This window comes from Heterodontus francisci, chromosome 6, assembly GCF_036365525.1.
Source record: "Heterodontus francisci isolate sHetFra1 chromosome 6, sHetFra1.hap1, whole genome shotgun sequence".
NCBI classification, from domain to species: Eukaryota; Metazoa; Chordata; class Chondrichthyes; order Heterodontiformes; family Heterodontidae; genus Heterodontus; species Heterodontus francisci.
Window position 1 is genome coordinate 4,921,586 of NC_090376.1, and position 17,654 is coordinate 4,939,239.

At 52.3% G+C, this 17,654-nt stretch overlaps 1 protein-coding gene across 2 annotated transcripts in view; it reads right to left on the reverse strand.

Annotated features, from left to right (window-relative positions):
• Positions 1-234: 234 nt before the first annotated feature.
• Positions 235-17,654, reverse strand: part of pgap2 (post-GPI attachment to proteins 2) — a 58,123-nt gene continuing 40,703 nt past the window's right edge. For both annotated transcript variants that reach the window (XM_068032995.1, XM_068032994.1), the window contains exons 5-6: positions 4,057-4,165; positions 235-1,760 (exon numbers count right to left, since the gene is read on the reverse strand). In XM_068032995.1, the coding sequence (XP_067889096.1) occupies positions 1,630-1,760; positions 4,057-4,165 (240 nt within the window). In that variant the 3' untranslated portion in view covers positions 235-1,629. The remainder of the gene's footprint in view (positions 1,761-4,056; positions 4,166-17,654) is intronic.

Consider the following 17,654-nt stretch of genomic DNA (forward strand, 5'->3'; position numbering starts at 1 on the left):
AATGGACTCTTGGGCAGAATGGTAGAAGTAAAAGCTCTCAAAACTATTTAAGAACAGATGCAGGAACAAGGGTGGGAACTGGGCTGTTCTGGATGATTTAAGGTGGGCTGAAAGCCTTCGTCATCTGTAACTATCATGGGAGGAGATCGTGACTCTATCAAACATACCCACCCCACCTACTCCCAAAATGCAAGCCAAGTGAAAACACACACACCCCACAACACAAAGCACGACAAACACATTTTAATTGATTTTAAATGTCAGTACAAAATTGAATCTCAATCCCTGACCTGAGAGAGATGGATTCTGTGCAGAGCACACAGTGCACCGACAGGATCTAACACCGTTCTCCTCCAGATCACCTCAACCAGATCAACACACATGTTTCAAAAATTCGGTCACAACACTGCACTATTAAAAGAATTTGCATTTACCCTCGATTAGATCACAGTTAATCTACTATACTGGAGTCTGTGCAATCTGTCCTCATAATTTAACCCTTCAAAGCCTGCTACAGCTCTGGTGAATCTGCACTGCACCCCTCCTACAGAACAGAAAATACTAGGGTATTTAAAAATCAAGTATCCCCCCCTCCCCCAACTGAAATGGATGATGGGATAAACACAGGGTAATTGGCTCAGAGTCCCCGATAGTGAGAAGAGCAAGAGGGGAAGGGGGGGGTGGGGAAAAGAGAGGGGAGGAAGGAGAAGGTGGGGGGGGGATGGAAAGAGGGGTTTGGAAGGAAGGAGGGGGTTGGAAGGAAGGAGGGGGTTGGAAGGAAGGAGGGGGTTGGAAGGAAGGAGGGGGTTTGGAAGGAAGGAGGGGGTTTGGAAGGAAGGAGGGGGTTTGGAAGGAAGGAGGGGGTTGGAAGGAAGGAGGGGGTTGGAAGGAAGGAGGGGGTTGGAAGGAAGGAGGGGGTTGGAAGGAAGGAGGGGGTTGGAAGGAAGGAGGGGGTTGGAAGGAAGGAGGGGGTTGGAAGGAAGGAGGGGGTTGGAAGGAAGGAGGGGGTTGGAAGGAGGGGGGTGGAAGGAGGGGGGTGGAAGGAGGGGGGTGGGGAGGGGGTGGAAGGAGGGGGAAAGAAGAGGAGACAGAGAGAGACAGAGAGAGAGAGACAGAGAGAGAGAGAGACAGAGAGAGAGACAGAGAGAGAGACAGAGAGAGACAGAGAGAGAGACACAGAGAGAGAGACACAGAGAGAGAGAGACAGAGAGAGAGAGAGACAGAGAGAGAGAGAAATCAAAGAAACTTATTTGATTTTTTTAAATATATGAAGATCACATCCCCAGACTACCAGAGTGAAAGTGGAAATGTGCAAAACCGAGCCCCAATCAAATGTCACATCATTAGTGTTTAAAATGTGCAGGAAATATCGCCAGTTTCCCAGCATGCAGTATAAAGGCTGCTTTCACACAGTCAGCCTCACAATCTCTCTCAAACACTCCTTTATGCTCTGGGACTGACAGGGTAGGCACTGTCACAGTGACCATCACTGCCACTGCCCCCCTCCCCCACACTCACTCCTCCCCATTTAATAGGCAACCTTTAACCCGCTGAGACAGCCCCTGCTTTGTGCCTCAGACAGGGGTCTAATTGTCCGGTTCCCTGCCGACAGGGGTCCAGGAGCCCCTCTCAGAATCGTTTGTCCTCAGGGAGGGTTCCGATCAGCAGCTCCTTGTTGCCAAAGTCCCAGTAAGCCGTCATGTGGAAGCTCATGTTTGACAAAACCACCAAGTACTCCAGGAACGAGAAGACTGTGTAAACTGCGGAGAGACAGGGGAGGCACAGGGTCAGGGGTCAGCTTATAATCAGGGGCATCATGAGAACAGATTCAACTTTAAAGCATTTGTGATTGCAGGATTCTTCCTGGTGTTTTACACAAAAATCAGACCAGGATCCCCAGTACGGTACTGAGGCACACTGAGGAGGAGTATTGATGCGTCTACTGGTAGGTCGGTGCGTGTGTGTTCTGCTCTGACCATCCCACAAGACACAAGCACTCCCTACCAAAGATGTGTGCAGCTCCACCCGTACCCACACCTTCCCCTGCAGAAACATGCATCATCCAGTGTATCCAGTCTATGACCCACTCAGTGTCTAGGTGACTCTCTCATCCACTCTCTCAGTGCCCTTAGTGAAACGGTAGCATAGTGAATACGTTACTGGACTAGTAATCCAGAGCCCAGAATAATGCTCCAGAGACATAAATTTAATCCCACCCAGGTAGCTGGGGAATTTAAACTCAGTTAATTAGATAAATCCAGAATAAAAAGTTAGTCTCAGTAACGGTGACCATGAAACTGCTGGATTGTCATACAGAATCCATCTGGTTCACTAACGTCCTTCAGCGAAGGAAATCTGCCATCCTTACCAGGTCTGGTCATATTAACAGATGCTGCCGGGTCTGCTGAGTATTTCCAGCATTTTCCGTTTTTATTATTCTCCATCACCATCCTGGGTATGTCCTGTCCCACCAGCAGGACAGACTCAGCAGAGGTGGCAGCACAATGGTATACAATCGGGAGGGAGTTGCCCTGGGAGTCCTCAACATCGACTCCGGACCCCATGAAGTCTCATGGCATCAGGTCAAACATGGGCAAGGAAATCTCCTGCTTGTTAACATCTACCGCCTTTCCCCTACCCTCTCAGCTGATGAATCAGTACTGCTGTTAAACAGCACTTGGAGGAAGCACAGAAGGTGGCAAGAGCACAGAATACACTCTGGGTAGGGGACTTCAATGTCCATCACTAAGAGTGGCTGGGTAGCACCACTACAGAGGGAAAACTATTTCACACAGTGAGCGATTAGGATCTGGAATGCACTGCCCGAGAGTGTGGTGGAGACAGATTCAATCGTGGCTTTCAATAGGGAATTGGATAAGCACCTGAAAAGAAAGAGTTTGCAGGGATGCAGGGAAAGGCGGGGCAGTGGAACTAGGTGAGTTGCTCTTGCAGAGAGCAGGCACAGACACGACAAGCCAAATGGCCTCCTTCTGTGCTGTAACCGTTCTACGGTTCTATGATTCTACTGACCAAGCTGGCCGAGTCCTAAGGACATAGCTGCTAGACTGGGTCTGCGGCAGATGGTGAGAGAACCAACAAGAGGGAAAAACCTACTTGACCTCGTCCTCACCAATGCACCTGTCGCAGATGCATCTGTCCATGACAGTATTGGTAGGAGTGACCACCGCACAATCCTTGTGGAGACAATGTTCTGTCATCAAACTGAGGATACCCACCATCATTTTGTGTGGCACTACCACCGGTGCTAAATGGGATAGATTTAGAACAGATCGAGCAATGCAAAACTGGGCAGCCATGAGGTGCTGTGGGCCATCAGCAGCAGCAGAATTGTATTCAACCACAATCTGTAACCTCATGGCCCGGCAAATCCCCCACTCTACCATTACCATCAAGCCAGGAGACCAATCCTGGTTCAATGAAGAGTTCAGGAGGGTAGGCCAGGAGCAGCACCAGGCATAACTCAAAATGTGGTGTCAACCTGGTGAAGTATAACACAGGACTACTTGCGTGCCAAACAGTGGAAGCAGCATTCAACAGGCAGAGCTAAGCGATCCCACAACCAATGGATCAGATCTAAACTCTGCAGTCCTACCACATCCAGTCGTGAATGGTGGTGGACAATTAAACAACTAACCAAAGGAGGAGGCTCCACAAATATCCCCATCCTCAATGATGGGGGAGCCCAGCACATCAGTGCGAAAGATAACGCTGAAGCATCTGCACCAATCTTCAGCCAGAAGTGCCGAGTTGATGATCCATCTCGGCCCCCTCTTGAAGTGCCCAGCATCACAGATGCCAGACTTCAGCCAATTCGATTCACTCCGTGTGCTATCAAGAAATGACTGAAGGCACTGGATACTGCAAAAGCTATGGGCCCTGACAATATTCCGGCAATAGTACTAAAGAACTGTGCTCCAGAACGAGCTCACTACCACCTTCCCAAGGGCAAATTTGGAATGGGCAGTAACTGCGGGGCTTGCCAACGTTGCTCACATCCCAAGAACAAACAAAAAAGTGTCTGTGTGATTCTCGCACCTCCACTCTCACAGTATGCGTTGTGTCGGAAGTAGAAGCAGATAGCAATCACAAACGAGCTCAGATTGAAGGTGAAGAGCCTGCGCTTCCAGCTCAGAGAAGTCCTCTCCTGGGGAAAGAGGGAGGGGGAGCGAGGGAGGGGGGAGGGGAGATGGGGAGACGGGGGAGAGGGAGAAAGGGAGAGTAAAAACAAGAGAGAAGAGAGATTATGATTCCTGCATTTCAAAAACACAATCATCCCAACAAGGACGAAAGATTCTGATCAGCAATTATCTCCAGAGCAGAGACTCAGGGGTCGGATCTAGTTCATGTCAAGGAGGAAAGGAGGAGGTGCTGAGGCAAACATGCAGGGCCATCAGTTCCGATGAAGGGTCACTGACCCGAAACGTTAACTCTGCTTCTCTTTCCACAGATGCTGCCAGACCTGCTGAGTGGTTCCAGCATTTCTTGTTTTTATTATGGAAATTCCACCAGCCCAGGCTGGAGAACAATAGAACAAGCAATCGGAGCAGGAGGAGGCCATTTTGCCCCTCAGGCCTGCTCAGCCATTCAGTAAGATCACAGCGTCTATGGCAGGGTCACGTACAGCATTTGCGGCAGAACCTGCCTCTCAAGGACTGGCCTTCACAGCCATCAGCAAAGGTGCACTAATCCCACTTAAATGGATTGTTTGTTGTGTGTCATGTTTAACCAATTTATTGGAGTTCTTTGAGGGAGTTACATGTGCTGTGGATAAAGGGGAACCGGTGGATGTAATGTACTTAGATTTCCAGAAGGCATTTGATAAGGTGCCACATCAAAGGTTATTGTGGACAATAAAAGCTCAGGGTGTAGGGGGTAACTTATAGGCATGGATAGAAGATTGACGAGCTAACAGGAAATAGAGTAGGCATAAATGGGTCATTTTCTGGTTGGCAAGATGTAACGACTGGTGTGCCGCAGGCATCAGTGCTGGGGCCTCAACATTTTACAATTTATATAAATGACTTAGATGGAGGGACCGAAAGTATGGTTGCTAAATTTGCTGATGACACAAAGATAGGTAGGAAAGTAACTTGTGAAGAGGACACAAGGAGGCTACAAAGTGATATAGATAGGTTAAGTGAGTGGACAAAGATCTGGCAAATGGAGTATAATGTGGGGAAATGTGAAATTGTCCATTTTGGCAGGAGGAATAAAAAGAAGCATATTATCTAAATGGTGAGAGATTGCAGAGCTCTGAGATGCAGAGGGATCTGGGTGTCCTTGTGCAAGAATCACAAAAGGTTAGTATGCAGGTACAGCCAGTAATTGGGAAAGCTAATAGAAATTTATCGTTTATTGCAAGGAGAATTGAATACATAGAAACATAGAAAATAGAAGCAGGAGTAGGCCATTCAGCCCTTCAAGCCTGCTCCACCATTCATTATGATCATGGCTGATCATCCAACTCAGCAGCCTGTTCCCGCTTTCTCCCCATATCCTTTGATCCCTTTCACCCCAAATGCTATATCTAACTCCTTCTTGAAAACATTCAATGTTTTGGCCTCAACTGCTTTCTGTGGTAGCGAATTCCACAGGCTCACCATTCTCTGGGTGAAGTAATTTCTCCTCATCTCAGTCCTGAAAGGTTTATCCCGTATCCTTAGACTATGACCCCTGGTTCTGGACTCCTCCACCATCAGGAACATCCTTCCTTCATCTACCCTGTCAAGTCATGTTAGAATTTTATAGTTTCTATGAGATCCCCCCCTCACTTCTTCTGAACTCCAGCGAATATAATCCTAACCGACTCAATCTCTCCTCATACGTCAGTCCTGCAATCCCAGCAATCAGTCTGGTAAACCTTCGCTGCACTCCCTCTATAGCAAGAACATCCTTCCTCAGATAAGGAGACCAAAACTGCACACAATATTCCAGGTATGGCCTCACCAAGGCCCTGTATAATTGCAGCAAGACATCCCTGCTCCTGTACTCGAATCCTCTTGCTATGAAGGCCAACATACCATTTGCCTTTTTTACCACCTGTTGCACCTGCATGCTTACCTTCAGCGACTGGTGTACGAGAACACCCAGGTCTCGCTGCATACTCCCCTCTCAGTTTATAGCCGTTAAGATAATAATCTGCCTTCCTGTTTTTGCTACCAAAGTGGATAACCTCACATTTATCCACATTATACTGCATCTGCCATGCGTTTGCCCACTCACTTAACTTGTCCAAATCATGAAGCCTCTCTGCATCCTCCTCACAACTCACCCTCCCACCCAGTTTTGTGTCATCTGCAAATATAGAGATATTACATTTAGTTCCCTCATCTAAATCATTAATATATATTGTGAATAGCTGGGGTCCTAGCACCGATCCCTGTGGTACCCCACTAGTCACTGCCTGCCATTTGGAAAAAGACCCATTTATCCCTACTCTTTGTTTCCTGTCTGCCAACCAATTTTCTATCCATCACAATACACTACCCCCAATCCCATGCACTTTAATTTTACATGCTAATCTCTTATTTGGGACTTTGTCGAAAGCCTTCTGAAAGTCCAAATAAACCACATTCACTGGCTCCCCCTCATCAACCCTACTAGTTACATCCTTGAATACAAAAGTAGGAAGATTACATTTCAGTTATACAGGGCATTGGTGAGACCACATCTGGAGTACTGTGTACAGTATTGGTCTCCTTATTTAAGGAAGGATGTAAATGCATTGGAAGCAGTTCAGAGAAAGTTTACTAGAATAATACCCGGAATGGGCATGTTGTCTTATGCTGGACAGGCTAGGCTTGTATCTGCTGGAGTTTATACCGCTGGAGGGCAGCACAGTGGCGCAATGGTTAGCACTGTAGCCTGACAGCTCCAGCGACCCAGGTTTGGTTCTGGGTACTGCCTGTGCGGAGTTTGCAAGTTCTCCCTGTGACCGCGTGGGTTTTCGCCGGGTGCTCCGGTTTCCTCCCACAGCCAAAGACTTGCAGGTTGATAGGTAAATTGGCCATTGTAAATTGCCCCCAGTGTAGGTAGGTGGTAGGAGAATGGTAGGGAATATGGGATTAATGTGGGATTAGCATAAATGGGTGGTTCTTGGTCGGCACAGACTTGGTGGGCCGAAGGGCCTGTTTCAGTGCTGTATCTCTCTATGACTCTGTGGAGTTTGGAAGAGTAAGAGGTGACTTGAGTGAAACATATAAGATCCTGAGGGGTCTTGACACGGTGGATGTGGAAAGGATGTGTCCTCTTGGGGGAGAATCTAGAACGAGGGGTCACTGTTTAAGAATAAGAGGTCGCCCATTTAAGACAGAGATGAGAAATGTTTTACTCTAAGAGAGTCGTGAGTCTTTCTAACTTTCTGCCTCAAAAGCAGTGGAAGCAGAGTCTATAAATGTTTTTAAGGCAGAGGGAGATAGATTCTTGATAAGCAAAGGGGTGAAAGGTTATTGTGGGTAGGTGGGAATGTGGAGTTGAGGTTACAATCAGATCAGCCATGATCTGGTTGAATGGCGGAGCAGGCTCGAGGGGCAGAGTGGCCGACTCCTGCTCCTAATTCATATGTTTGTATGTATCATGGCTGACCTTCTACCTCAGCTACTCCTTCACACAATATCCCCATATCCCTCGATTCCCTTAGTGTCCAAGAATCTATCTTTTGCTGAGCATCCACAATCCTCTGGGTTAAAGAATTCCAAAGATTCACAGCCCTCGAAGTGAAGAAATTTCTACTCATCTCAGTCCGAAATTTAGGGGAGGGGGGAGTGGGACATATTGGAGGGGGTGGGGTGCAACACAGCTGGGGGGGTGGCGAGATGATGGGGGAGAATGAATCGAGGAGAGCCATGGGGTGGGGGGGAGAGTGGGAGTGGGCGCCGAGAGTCGGTGGGGGCCGAGAGGGGAGGTTGAGAGGGAAGTAGTGCTGGGGGGGGGGGGGGGGGCGGGGGGCGCGTTAGTGCGAGGGGGGGGAGCAAGAGGGGGGGGTTCGGGAGGCTGGGGCGGTGGGATGGGGAGGGGAAGGGCACAAGAGGGGCGATGGAGGCAAAGGTGCGGGCGAGGGAGGTCAGAGGTCAGGGCGAGGGGGGTGAGAGGGAGGGAGAAAGGGGAGGCAGGGAGGAAGAGTAAAGGGGAGAGAGGCAGGGGAGGACAGCGAGTGAGTGGCAGGGAAGGAGGGGGAAAAGCAGGAAAGAGAGAGAGTTTGACAGAAAGGGAGAGAGAGACAAACGGACATCTGCAGTCAAATTGAACTTCAAAACCCAGGGTTGATGAGGGAAATGCAGATGATGTGGTGTACATGAATTTCCAAAAGGCATTTGATACAGTGCCATACAACAGACTACTGAACAAATTTATAGCTCATGGAATAAAAGGGACGGTAACAACATGGATATGAAATTGGCTGAGTGATAGGAAACAGAGAGTAGTGGTTAATGGATGTTTTTCGGGCTGCAGAAAGGTTTGTAGCGGAGTTCCCCCGGGTCAGTGTTTGGACCCTTGCTTTTTCTGATATACATTAATTTTTTTAATATATTTTCATGGGATGTGGGCGTTGCTGGCTAGGCCAGCTTTTATCTCCCATCCCTAATTGCCCTTGAGAAGGTGGTGGTGAGCTGCCTTCTTGAACGGCTGCAGTCCATGTGGGGTAGGTACACTCACAGTTCTGTTAGGAAGGGTGTTCCAGGACTTTGACCCAGTGACAGTAAAGGAACGGCGATATAGTTCCAAGTCAGGATGGTGTGTGGCTTGGAGGGGAACTTGTAGGTGGTGGTGTTCCATGCATTTGCTGCCCTTGTCCTTCTAGTTGGTAGAGGGTTTGGAAGGTGCTGTCTAAGGAGCCGTGGTGTGTTGCTGCAGTGCATCTTGCAGATGGTACACACTGCTGCCACTGTGCGTCAATGGCGGAGGGAGTGAATGTTTGTGGATGGGGTGCCAATCAAGCGGGCTGCTTTGTCCTGGATGGTGTTGAGCTTCTTGAGTGTTGTTGGAGCTGCACCCATCCAGGCAAGTGGAGAGTATTCCATCACACTCCTGACTTGTGCCTTGTGGATGGTGGTCAGGATTCCTAGCCTCGGACCTGCTCTTCTGGCCACGGTATTTATATGGCTACTCCAGTTCAGTTTCTGGTCAATGGTAAGCCTTGGGATGTTGATAGTGGGGGATTCAGCCATGGTAATGCCATTGAATGTCAAGGGGAGATGGTTAGATTCTCCCTTGTTAGATTTGGTCATTGCCTGGCACTTGTGTGGCACGAATGTTACTTGCCACTTATCAGCCCAAACCTGGATATTGTCCAGGTCTTGCTGCATTTCTACACGGACTGCTTCAGTATCTGTGGAGTCGCCAGTGATGCTGAACATTGTGCAATCATCAGCGAACATCCCCACTTCTGACCTTATGATTGAAGGAAAATCATTGATGAAGCAGCTGAAGATGGTTGGGCCTAGGACACTACCCTGAGGAACTCCTGTAGTGATGTCCTGGAGCTGAGATGATTGACCTCCAACAACCACAACCATCTTCCTTTGCGCTAGGTATGACTCCAACCATCAGAGAGTTTTCCCCTGATTCCCATTGACTCCAGTTTTGCTAGGTATCCTTGATGCCATACTCGGTCAAATGCTGCCTTGATGTCAGGGCAGTCACTCTCACCTCACCTCGACTTCAGCTCTTCTGTCTATATTTGAACCAAGACTGTAACGAGGTCAGGAGCTGAGTGGTCCTGGCGGAACCCAAACTGAGCGTCACTGAGCAGGTTATTGCTAAGCAAGTGCCGCTTGATAGCACCGTCGACAACACCTTCCATCATTTTACTGATGATAGAGAGTAGACTGATGGGGTGGTAATTGCCCGGGTTAGACTTGCCCTGCTTTTTCTGTACAGGACATACCTGGGCAATTTTCCACATTGCAGGGTAGATGCCAGTGTTGTAGCTGGACTGGAACAGCTTGGCTGGGGGCGCGGCAAGTTCTGGAGCACAGGTCTTCAGTACTATTGGTGGAATACTATCATGGCCCATAGTCTTTGCAGTATCCAGTGCCTTCAGTCGTTTCTTGATATCACGCGGGGTGAATCGAATTGGCTGAAGACTGGCATCTGTGATGCTGGGGACTTCTGGAGGAGGCCGAGATGGATCATCAACTTGACACTTCTGGCTGAAGATTGTTGCAAATACTTCAGCCTTATCTTGTGCATTGATGTGCTGGGCTCCCCATCATTGAGGATGGGGATATTTGTGGAGCCACCTCCTCCAGTTAGTTGTTTAATTGTCCACCACCATTCACGGCTGGATGTTGTTGAAATCAAATTCCACCTTCTGCTGTGGTGGGATTTGAACCCATGTCCCCAGAGCAATACCCTGGGTCTCTGGGTTATTAGTCCAGTGACAATACCACTATGCCACTGCCTCCCCTAATGACCTAGACAGAGCACAACTTCAAAGTTGCAGATGATATGAAACTTGGAAGCATTGTGAACTGTGAGGAGGATAGTGTAGAACTTCAAAAGGTCATAGACAAGTTGGTGGAATGGACAGACAGGTGGCAGATGAAGTTCAATGTGGAGAAATGTGAAGTGATTCATTTTGATAGGAAGGATATGGAGAGACAATACAAAATAAAGGGTACAATTCTAAAGGAGGTGCAGGAGCAGAGGGACTGGGTGTATATGCACATAAGTCATTGAAGGTGGCAGGACAGGTTGAGTGCGATTAACAAAACATACAGTATCCTGGGCTTTATTAATAGGGGCATAGCGTACAAGAGCAAGGAGGTTACGTTGACCATCTTTCAGACACTTGTTTGGCCTCAGGTGGAGCATTGCGTCCAGTTCTGAGTGCCACGCTTTCAGAAGGATGTGAAGGTATTGGAGAGAATACAAAAAAGATTCACAAGAATGATTCCAGGGCTGAAGAACTTCAGTTATGAAGAGAGATTGGAGAGATTAGGACTGTTTTCCTTGGAGAGAAGGCGGAGAGGTGATTTGAAAAACCATCAGGGGTCTAGACAGGAGAGAGAGAGAAACTGTTCCCACTCGTAAAAGGATCGAAAACGAGAGGGCACAGATTTAAAGTAATTGGCAAAAGAAGCAATGGGAGAAACATGAGGAAGAACGTTTTTCATGCAGTGAGTGTTTAGGATCTGGAATGCACTGCCTGAGAGTGTGGTGGAGGCAGGTTCAGTGAGTGTTTAGGATCTGGAATGCACTGCCTGAGAGTGTGGTGGAGGCAGGTTCAGTGAGTGTTTAGGATCCGGAATGCACTGCCTGAGAGTGTGGTGGAGGCAGGTTCAGTGAGTGTTTAGGATCTGGAATGCACTGCCTGAGAGTGTGGTGGAGGCAGGTTCAGTGAGTGTTTAGGATCTGGAATGCACTGCCTGAGAGTGTGGTGGAGGCAGGTTCAGTGAGTGTTTAGGATCCGGAATGCACTGCCTGAGAGTGTGGTGGAGGCAGGTTCAGTGCGTGGTTAGGATCTGGAATGCACTGCCTGAGAGTGCGGTGGGGCAGGTTCAATCAAGATGCCAGACTGTTATCTAAAAAGGAAGTATGTACAGGTTTAAGGGCAGGAGGGTGGGGAATGGCACGAAGTGAATTGCTCTGTTGAAGAGCTGGTACAAACACAATGGGCCGATTGGCCTCCTTCCGTGCTATAATAATTCTGTGATTCAGCAGGATTGCAGTCCCTATTCCCAGCCTCCTTCCTGGTCCCTCCAGCTCTGTTTCTGGTCTTTAAATTCAACAAAATGTAACTGAGAGCAGGGGAACACTGGACTAGTGTCAGAGAAATGGGTACAACCTCACAAAACAGTGTTTGAGGCCACTGGTATTATGCAATGACTCCCAGCATTGATGTTCACAGTCAATGATGGAAAATGGAACGTCCAAAATCCAATACATCACAGAGTAAAGCTCCCACTACACTGTTCCCATCAAACACTCCCAGGACAAGCAGAGCATGGGGTTAGATACAGAGTAAAGCTCCCTCTACACTGTCCCCATCAAACACTCCCAGGACAGGTACAGCACGGGGTTAGATACAGAGTAAAGCTCCCTCTACACTGTCCCCATCAAACACTCCCAGGACAAGCAGAGCATGGGGTTAGATACAGAGTAAAGCTCCCTCTACACTGTCCTCATCAAACACTCCCAGGACAGGTACAGCACAGGGATTGGCTGGTCAATTTGGAGCACTTCCTGCCAGCAATCAGGGGGAGCAGCTGCACCTGTGTTGCAGCAATTGCAGAGTGGAGAGTGGAGACTGCAGCAACTGGAGAAAGTTGAATACAGAGTGGAAACTGCAGCAACTGGAGAGAGAGATTGGAGAAAGGTGAATACAGAGTGGAGGGAAACCATCAAGGAAGGCTGCAATTTTTCTGGAGAGGTGGGTGTCAGGGCACCTGAAAGACTATTAAGTTTAAACTGTTTGGGGGAGGGAGAAGAGGTCTGAAGACTCAGGGGTGGGGCAGCCAAATCCAGTAAGGGCCCCTGTGTTTGTATTGGTGTTTGCACACAGGGAGCTCCCTCCCCACCCCAACTGCCTGCTCGGGACAGCTGGAGTTGCCCGGGTGAAGACTGTCTTGTTAAAATCAGAAGAGGAGAGTACCGGGCGGCTCCAGCTGTCCCGGGCGAAGAAGCCTCCCCCAACTGGAAGACAACAAACAAGTTTGGACTAATTGTGATAAAGGTGCTCCAACTGGCAGTTGAAACAAACATCCTTTTCAGCCTTTCTCTCCCTTCCTCCACTCAGTCGCCTCAATCACCTATCCTCCCCTTTTCCTTTACCATCCTACGCCATCCTCCTCTACTCCCACTCCACCTTGTTTAAAGTTTGCTTTTTAAAAAAAATTGTGTAAATTTGTTTTGTTTCTTGGGGGTGGACGTAGCTCTTAGACCCCATGGCAAGCCCCTCTTCGCCGGTGGCGGGGCCTTCCCGTTCATATGCTGCTGCGGCTGCTGCAGCTGCACCTGTTGCCCCGTCACCGTTTGCTTTATTAACAACGAAGCATGGGGTCAAGAGCTACGTCCACCCGAACATGACTATAGAGGCATGCGTGAAAGCAATGGCCGAGGTTGTCGGCCCTTCGGCCATTGTTGCAGCCTCTAAAATGTACGGGAAGGCAGTGTTTTTCCTGAAGACCGAGCGGGCGGTGTCCCTGGCTCTGAGCAAGGGGCTCACCGTGGGCGGGACCTTTCTGCCAGTGGACCCCCTGGAGGCCACTGCGCAAAGGCTCATTTTATCCAATGTCCCACCCTTCATCCCTGGTGAGCTCCTCCTTCCCCACCTGCACCATCTGGGGGAGGTAAAGACGGGGCTCACCCCAGTCCCGCTCGGTCTTCGGGAGAACAGCCTCCGACACGTCTACTCCTTCCGCCGCCAGTTATTCATGCGGCTGGCGCGGGAGGAGGTGACAGAGGGCCACTTCAATGTAGAATTCCAGGGGACGGCCTACCGCGTCTTCTGGACCTTGGACGGGGTGCGGTGCCATGTCTGTAAGGGGGTGGGGCATGTTCGTAAGAACTGCCCCAACCTCCCGGCTGCCAACTCCAACTCAGCGGCCCAGGGTGGCGACGCTGCACCTCCTCCCACCCCCACTACACCACCACCAGATACCATTCAGTCGGTACCGGAGGCTGTGGTTTTCACGGCCTCCGGCAGGGAGGGGGGTGACCGTCCAAGTGGAAGGAAGGCGCGGAGGAGAAATAAACATCGAGAGGCGCGTCCCCTGGATATCGTGACACTACCCGAGCCTGAGCTCAGCCCAAGGCCCGATCTCGGGAAGTCAACTTGCCCCAGGGCTGGGCTCAGGCCCAGGGTGAATAAAAAAAAGGAGAGTGTGGAGGTGGAGGCCTCTGATGATATGGAGGTCTCTGAGCCTCCGCACACAACTGGGAAAAAGAGGAGAAGGCACCCCTCCACAGAGGTAACAAGGGGCCCTGAGGCGCAGGGCCCATCTGTTGGAGGGGAGCTGTCTCCTGTTTCGGTTCCCCAGGTTTCCCCTACCGCCACCACCAAGGCTGCAAAGTCCGGGCAGGTGCTCCCTATTCCTCAGGATGGAGGGGAGGGGATGGCCCCGGTACATGAGGCCCCTCCTGAAGGAGTAAGTGGGGCCCTGCTTGTGGTGGGGGAGCCTGGGGAAGCCGCCCATTCTGCCACTGCTACTGGGTCGGGTGTCCTGAATGAAGGGGAGGGCGAGGCCCCAGAGGGTCGGGCCTCCCAGCCGGAGTCCACCACCAACCAGGAGACACCCGACCCAGTTATAACTGAGAATGCTGCCCCACCTGCTGGGCCTGTGGGTGCTGGCGGAGCGGGAGATAGCCTCCTCCCTCCGCCTCCAATCTCGGCTCCGGCTGGTTTCCCGGAGTCGGGAACTTCTGTCTCCCCTGGACCACTCATTGCCCTGGGGACGGAGGTGGAGGGGGGTCCTGAGCCGCTGGTGCCTACAGGCTCCAGTTTCACAATAGAACCCAGAGAGGACTCCTCCGCCATCGATCCTGGGGGTGGGATCGTGACGGAGGCGGGACCAGCTGGCGCGGCCGGGACGTCCGCCCCACAGTGTGTGGTGGATGTGTTGGCCGCTGGCGGTGACGACCCGGAGGAGGATGGGGATTCGGTGCGGGGCACGGAGGATGATCTTGATTCCATCGCCAGTGAGGTGGTGGAGTCCCTCGTGCCTCCCACCGAATCTCCTCTCGTCCCCACGGCGGAACTCCGGGATTTCCTCGCGGCTTGCAGGGGTTGCCGCAATAAAGTTCAGCTGGCCCTCGACCGTTGGTCGAATCTGGCGCTGATCATCCAGTCCGTCCGTGCCGCCCTTAAGATAGCGGGCAAGCGCGCGGACGTGAAACTGGTTGAGAGGCGCCGTTTTAATGTGTTCCTCAATGGGTTGCTGGGGGAGTGGAGGGCCAGGTGCACTTCCACTCCCTCCTCACAGTGAGCTGTTGGTGACGGGTTTTAAGTACCTTTGACATGAAGATAACCATAGCCAGCCTCAACATCAACGGCAGCAGAGGGGCTCACCGCAGATTTCACAATCTCTCAGTCCTTAGGGAAGGGAGATACGCGGTGAGCTTTCTGCAGGAAACCCACACCGTTCCGGGAGACGAAGCCACCTGGCTCCTGGAGTGGCAGGGTGGGGTCTACATGAGTCACCTCACCCCTATTTCTAGTGGGGTGGCTATCTTGTTGGCCCCGACTTTTCAGCCGGAGATCTTGGGGGTCAAGGAGCTAGTGCCGGGCCGCTTGCTCCACCTCGCCGTTCGCCTGGGTAGCGTGCCGCTCCACTTTGTGAACGTGTACGCGCCCAGGCCCGGCGCTTTGCAAGCGCGCTTCTTTGAAGAAGTGTCCGCTCTCTTGAGCTCCATCGATAGCGGCGAGTGCATCATCCTCGGGGGGGATTTTAACTGCACCCTCGAGGTGGGAGATCGCTCCGGTCCCCAGCGCGGCCAAGCGTCGGTGGAGAAGTTGAGGGGACTGATCAGCTCCCTTAACTTGGTGGACGTCTGGCGGAATCTCCATCCCGACTCCAGCGCCTTCACGTGGAGGTCTGGAGGAGGGGGGTCGCGAATCGACCGCCTCTACATTTCGCAGGCGTACGTCTCCCGCGTCTCGGCGGCCTCCATGCGGCTGGTGCCGTGCTCGGACCACCGCCTGGTGTGGGCGGAGTTCACTCCGCTCCACACGCGGGCGGGGTCAGCGTACTGGCACTTTAACAACCGGCTGCTGGAGGACGTGCGATTTCGGGACTCGTTCTGTCGATTCTGGGCCGACTGGAGAAGGAAGCAGGGGGGCTTCCCCTCCTTGAGGCTATGGTGGGATGTGGGCAAGACTCACATCCGCGTCTTCTGTCAGGAGTACGCGAGGGGGTCGAAAAAGAGGCGGGAGGCCGAGGTCGGGCGCCTTGAGAGGGAGGTGCTCGACTTGGAATCCCGCCTCGGTCATGCCGTCGCGGACCCGGCCCTGTGGCAGGCGTACAAAGAGAAGAAGGGCGCGCTGAGGAACCTGCAGCTCATAGGGTCCCGAGGCGCGTACGTGAGGTCGCGGATCCAGATCCTGGAAGATTTGGACCGCGCCTCACCCTTCTTCTACTCGCTGGAAAAATGGCGGGGGGTCCGTAAGCAGCTCGTCGAGCTGCTGGCCGACGACGGATCCTCCATCACGGATCCGGAGGGAATGGGCCTCCTGGTCCGGACGTATTACAGTGCGTTGTTCTCTCCGGATCCGTCCAGCGAGGATGCGCGCAGAGTTTTGTGGGAGGACCTGCCGCAGGTCAGCCCGGAGGGCGCCGAAGGATTGGAGGCTCCGCTCACGTTGGCGGAGCTGACTGGCGCCCTCCACCAGCTCTCGAGGGGCAAATCCCCAGGGCTGGATGGGTTGACCGTGGAGTTCCTCAGGGCGTTCTGGGACGTCCTGGGGGACGATTACGCGCGGGTCCTGGGGGAAAGCCTGGCGACCGGGGAGATGCCCCTCTCGTGGCGCAGGGCGGTCATCGTCCTGCTGCCGAAGAGGGGCGATCTCCGCCTGCTTAAAAACTGGCGTCCCGTCTCCCTCCTCAGCACGGATTATAAGATCTTTGCCCGGGCTATGTCTACCCGCCTGGGCTCCGTGCTGGCCCACATGATCCACCCCGACCAGTCCTACACGGTCCCGGGCCGGTCCATCCAGGACAACATCCACCTGGTCCGGGACCTGATCCATCTTTCCCAGAGGACTGGTCAGTCGGTCGCCTTTCTCTCCCTCGATCAGGAGAAGGCGTTCGACAGGGTGGATCACGATTACCTTTTCGGGACTCTGCGCGCTTTCGGACTCGGGCCGCATTTTGTGGCCCGGGTCCGACTTTTATACGCCGCCGCAGAGTGTCTAGTCAAAGTTAACGGGTCCTTGACGGCGCCCCTTCGATTTGGGAGAGGAGTGCGTCAGGGGTGCCCCATGTCCGGCCAATTGTATACCATCTGCGTGGAGCCCTTCCTGTGCCTGCTTCGCAGGAGGTTGACGGGATTGGCTCTGCGCGAGCCGGCCATGCGGGTCGTCCTCTCGGCTTACGCCGACGACGTGCTCCTCGCAATCACAGATCCCGTTGACTTGCGGAGGATGCGCGACTGCCAGCAGACCTTTTCTGCCGCGTCCTCCGCGAGGATCAATTGGGAGAAATGTTCCGGACTCCTGGTTGGTCAGTGGCGGGTGGACTCCCTGCCGGAGGAGATGACACCTTTTGCGTGGAGCACCACGCACCTCCTCTATCTGGGAGTCCACCTTAGCCCCGCTGAGGAAGCCTGGCCGGCAAACTGGCAGGAGTTGGAGGCGAAAGTCACCGCTCGGCTGGGGCGCTGGACAGGACTGCTCCGAGTGCTTTCCTACAGGGGCCGAGCGTTGGTCATAAACCAACTGGTGGCCTCCATGCTGTGGTACCGGTTGGTCACTTTGGCCCCGCCCCCTGTATTTGCCACCAAGATCCAGAAGAAACTCGTCGATTTCTTCTGGGGCAAGAGGAAACACTGGGTCTCTGCCGCGGTCCTGAGTCTCCCGATCGAGGAGGGCGGTCAGTCGCTGGTGTGCGTCCGCACCCAGGCTGCGACTCTCCGCCTTCGGACCCTGCAGAGATACCTGTACGTCGAGCGTCCTCCCAGATGGTGTGCGCTGGCGA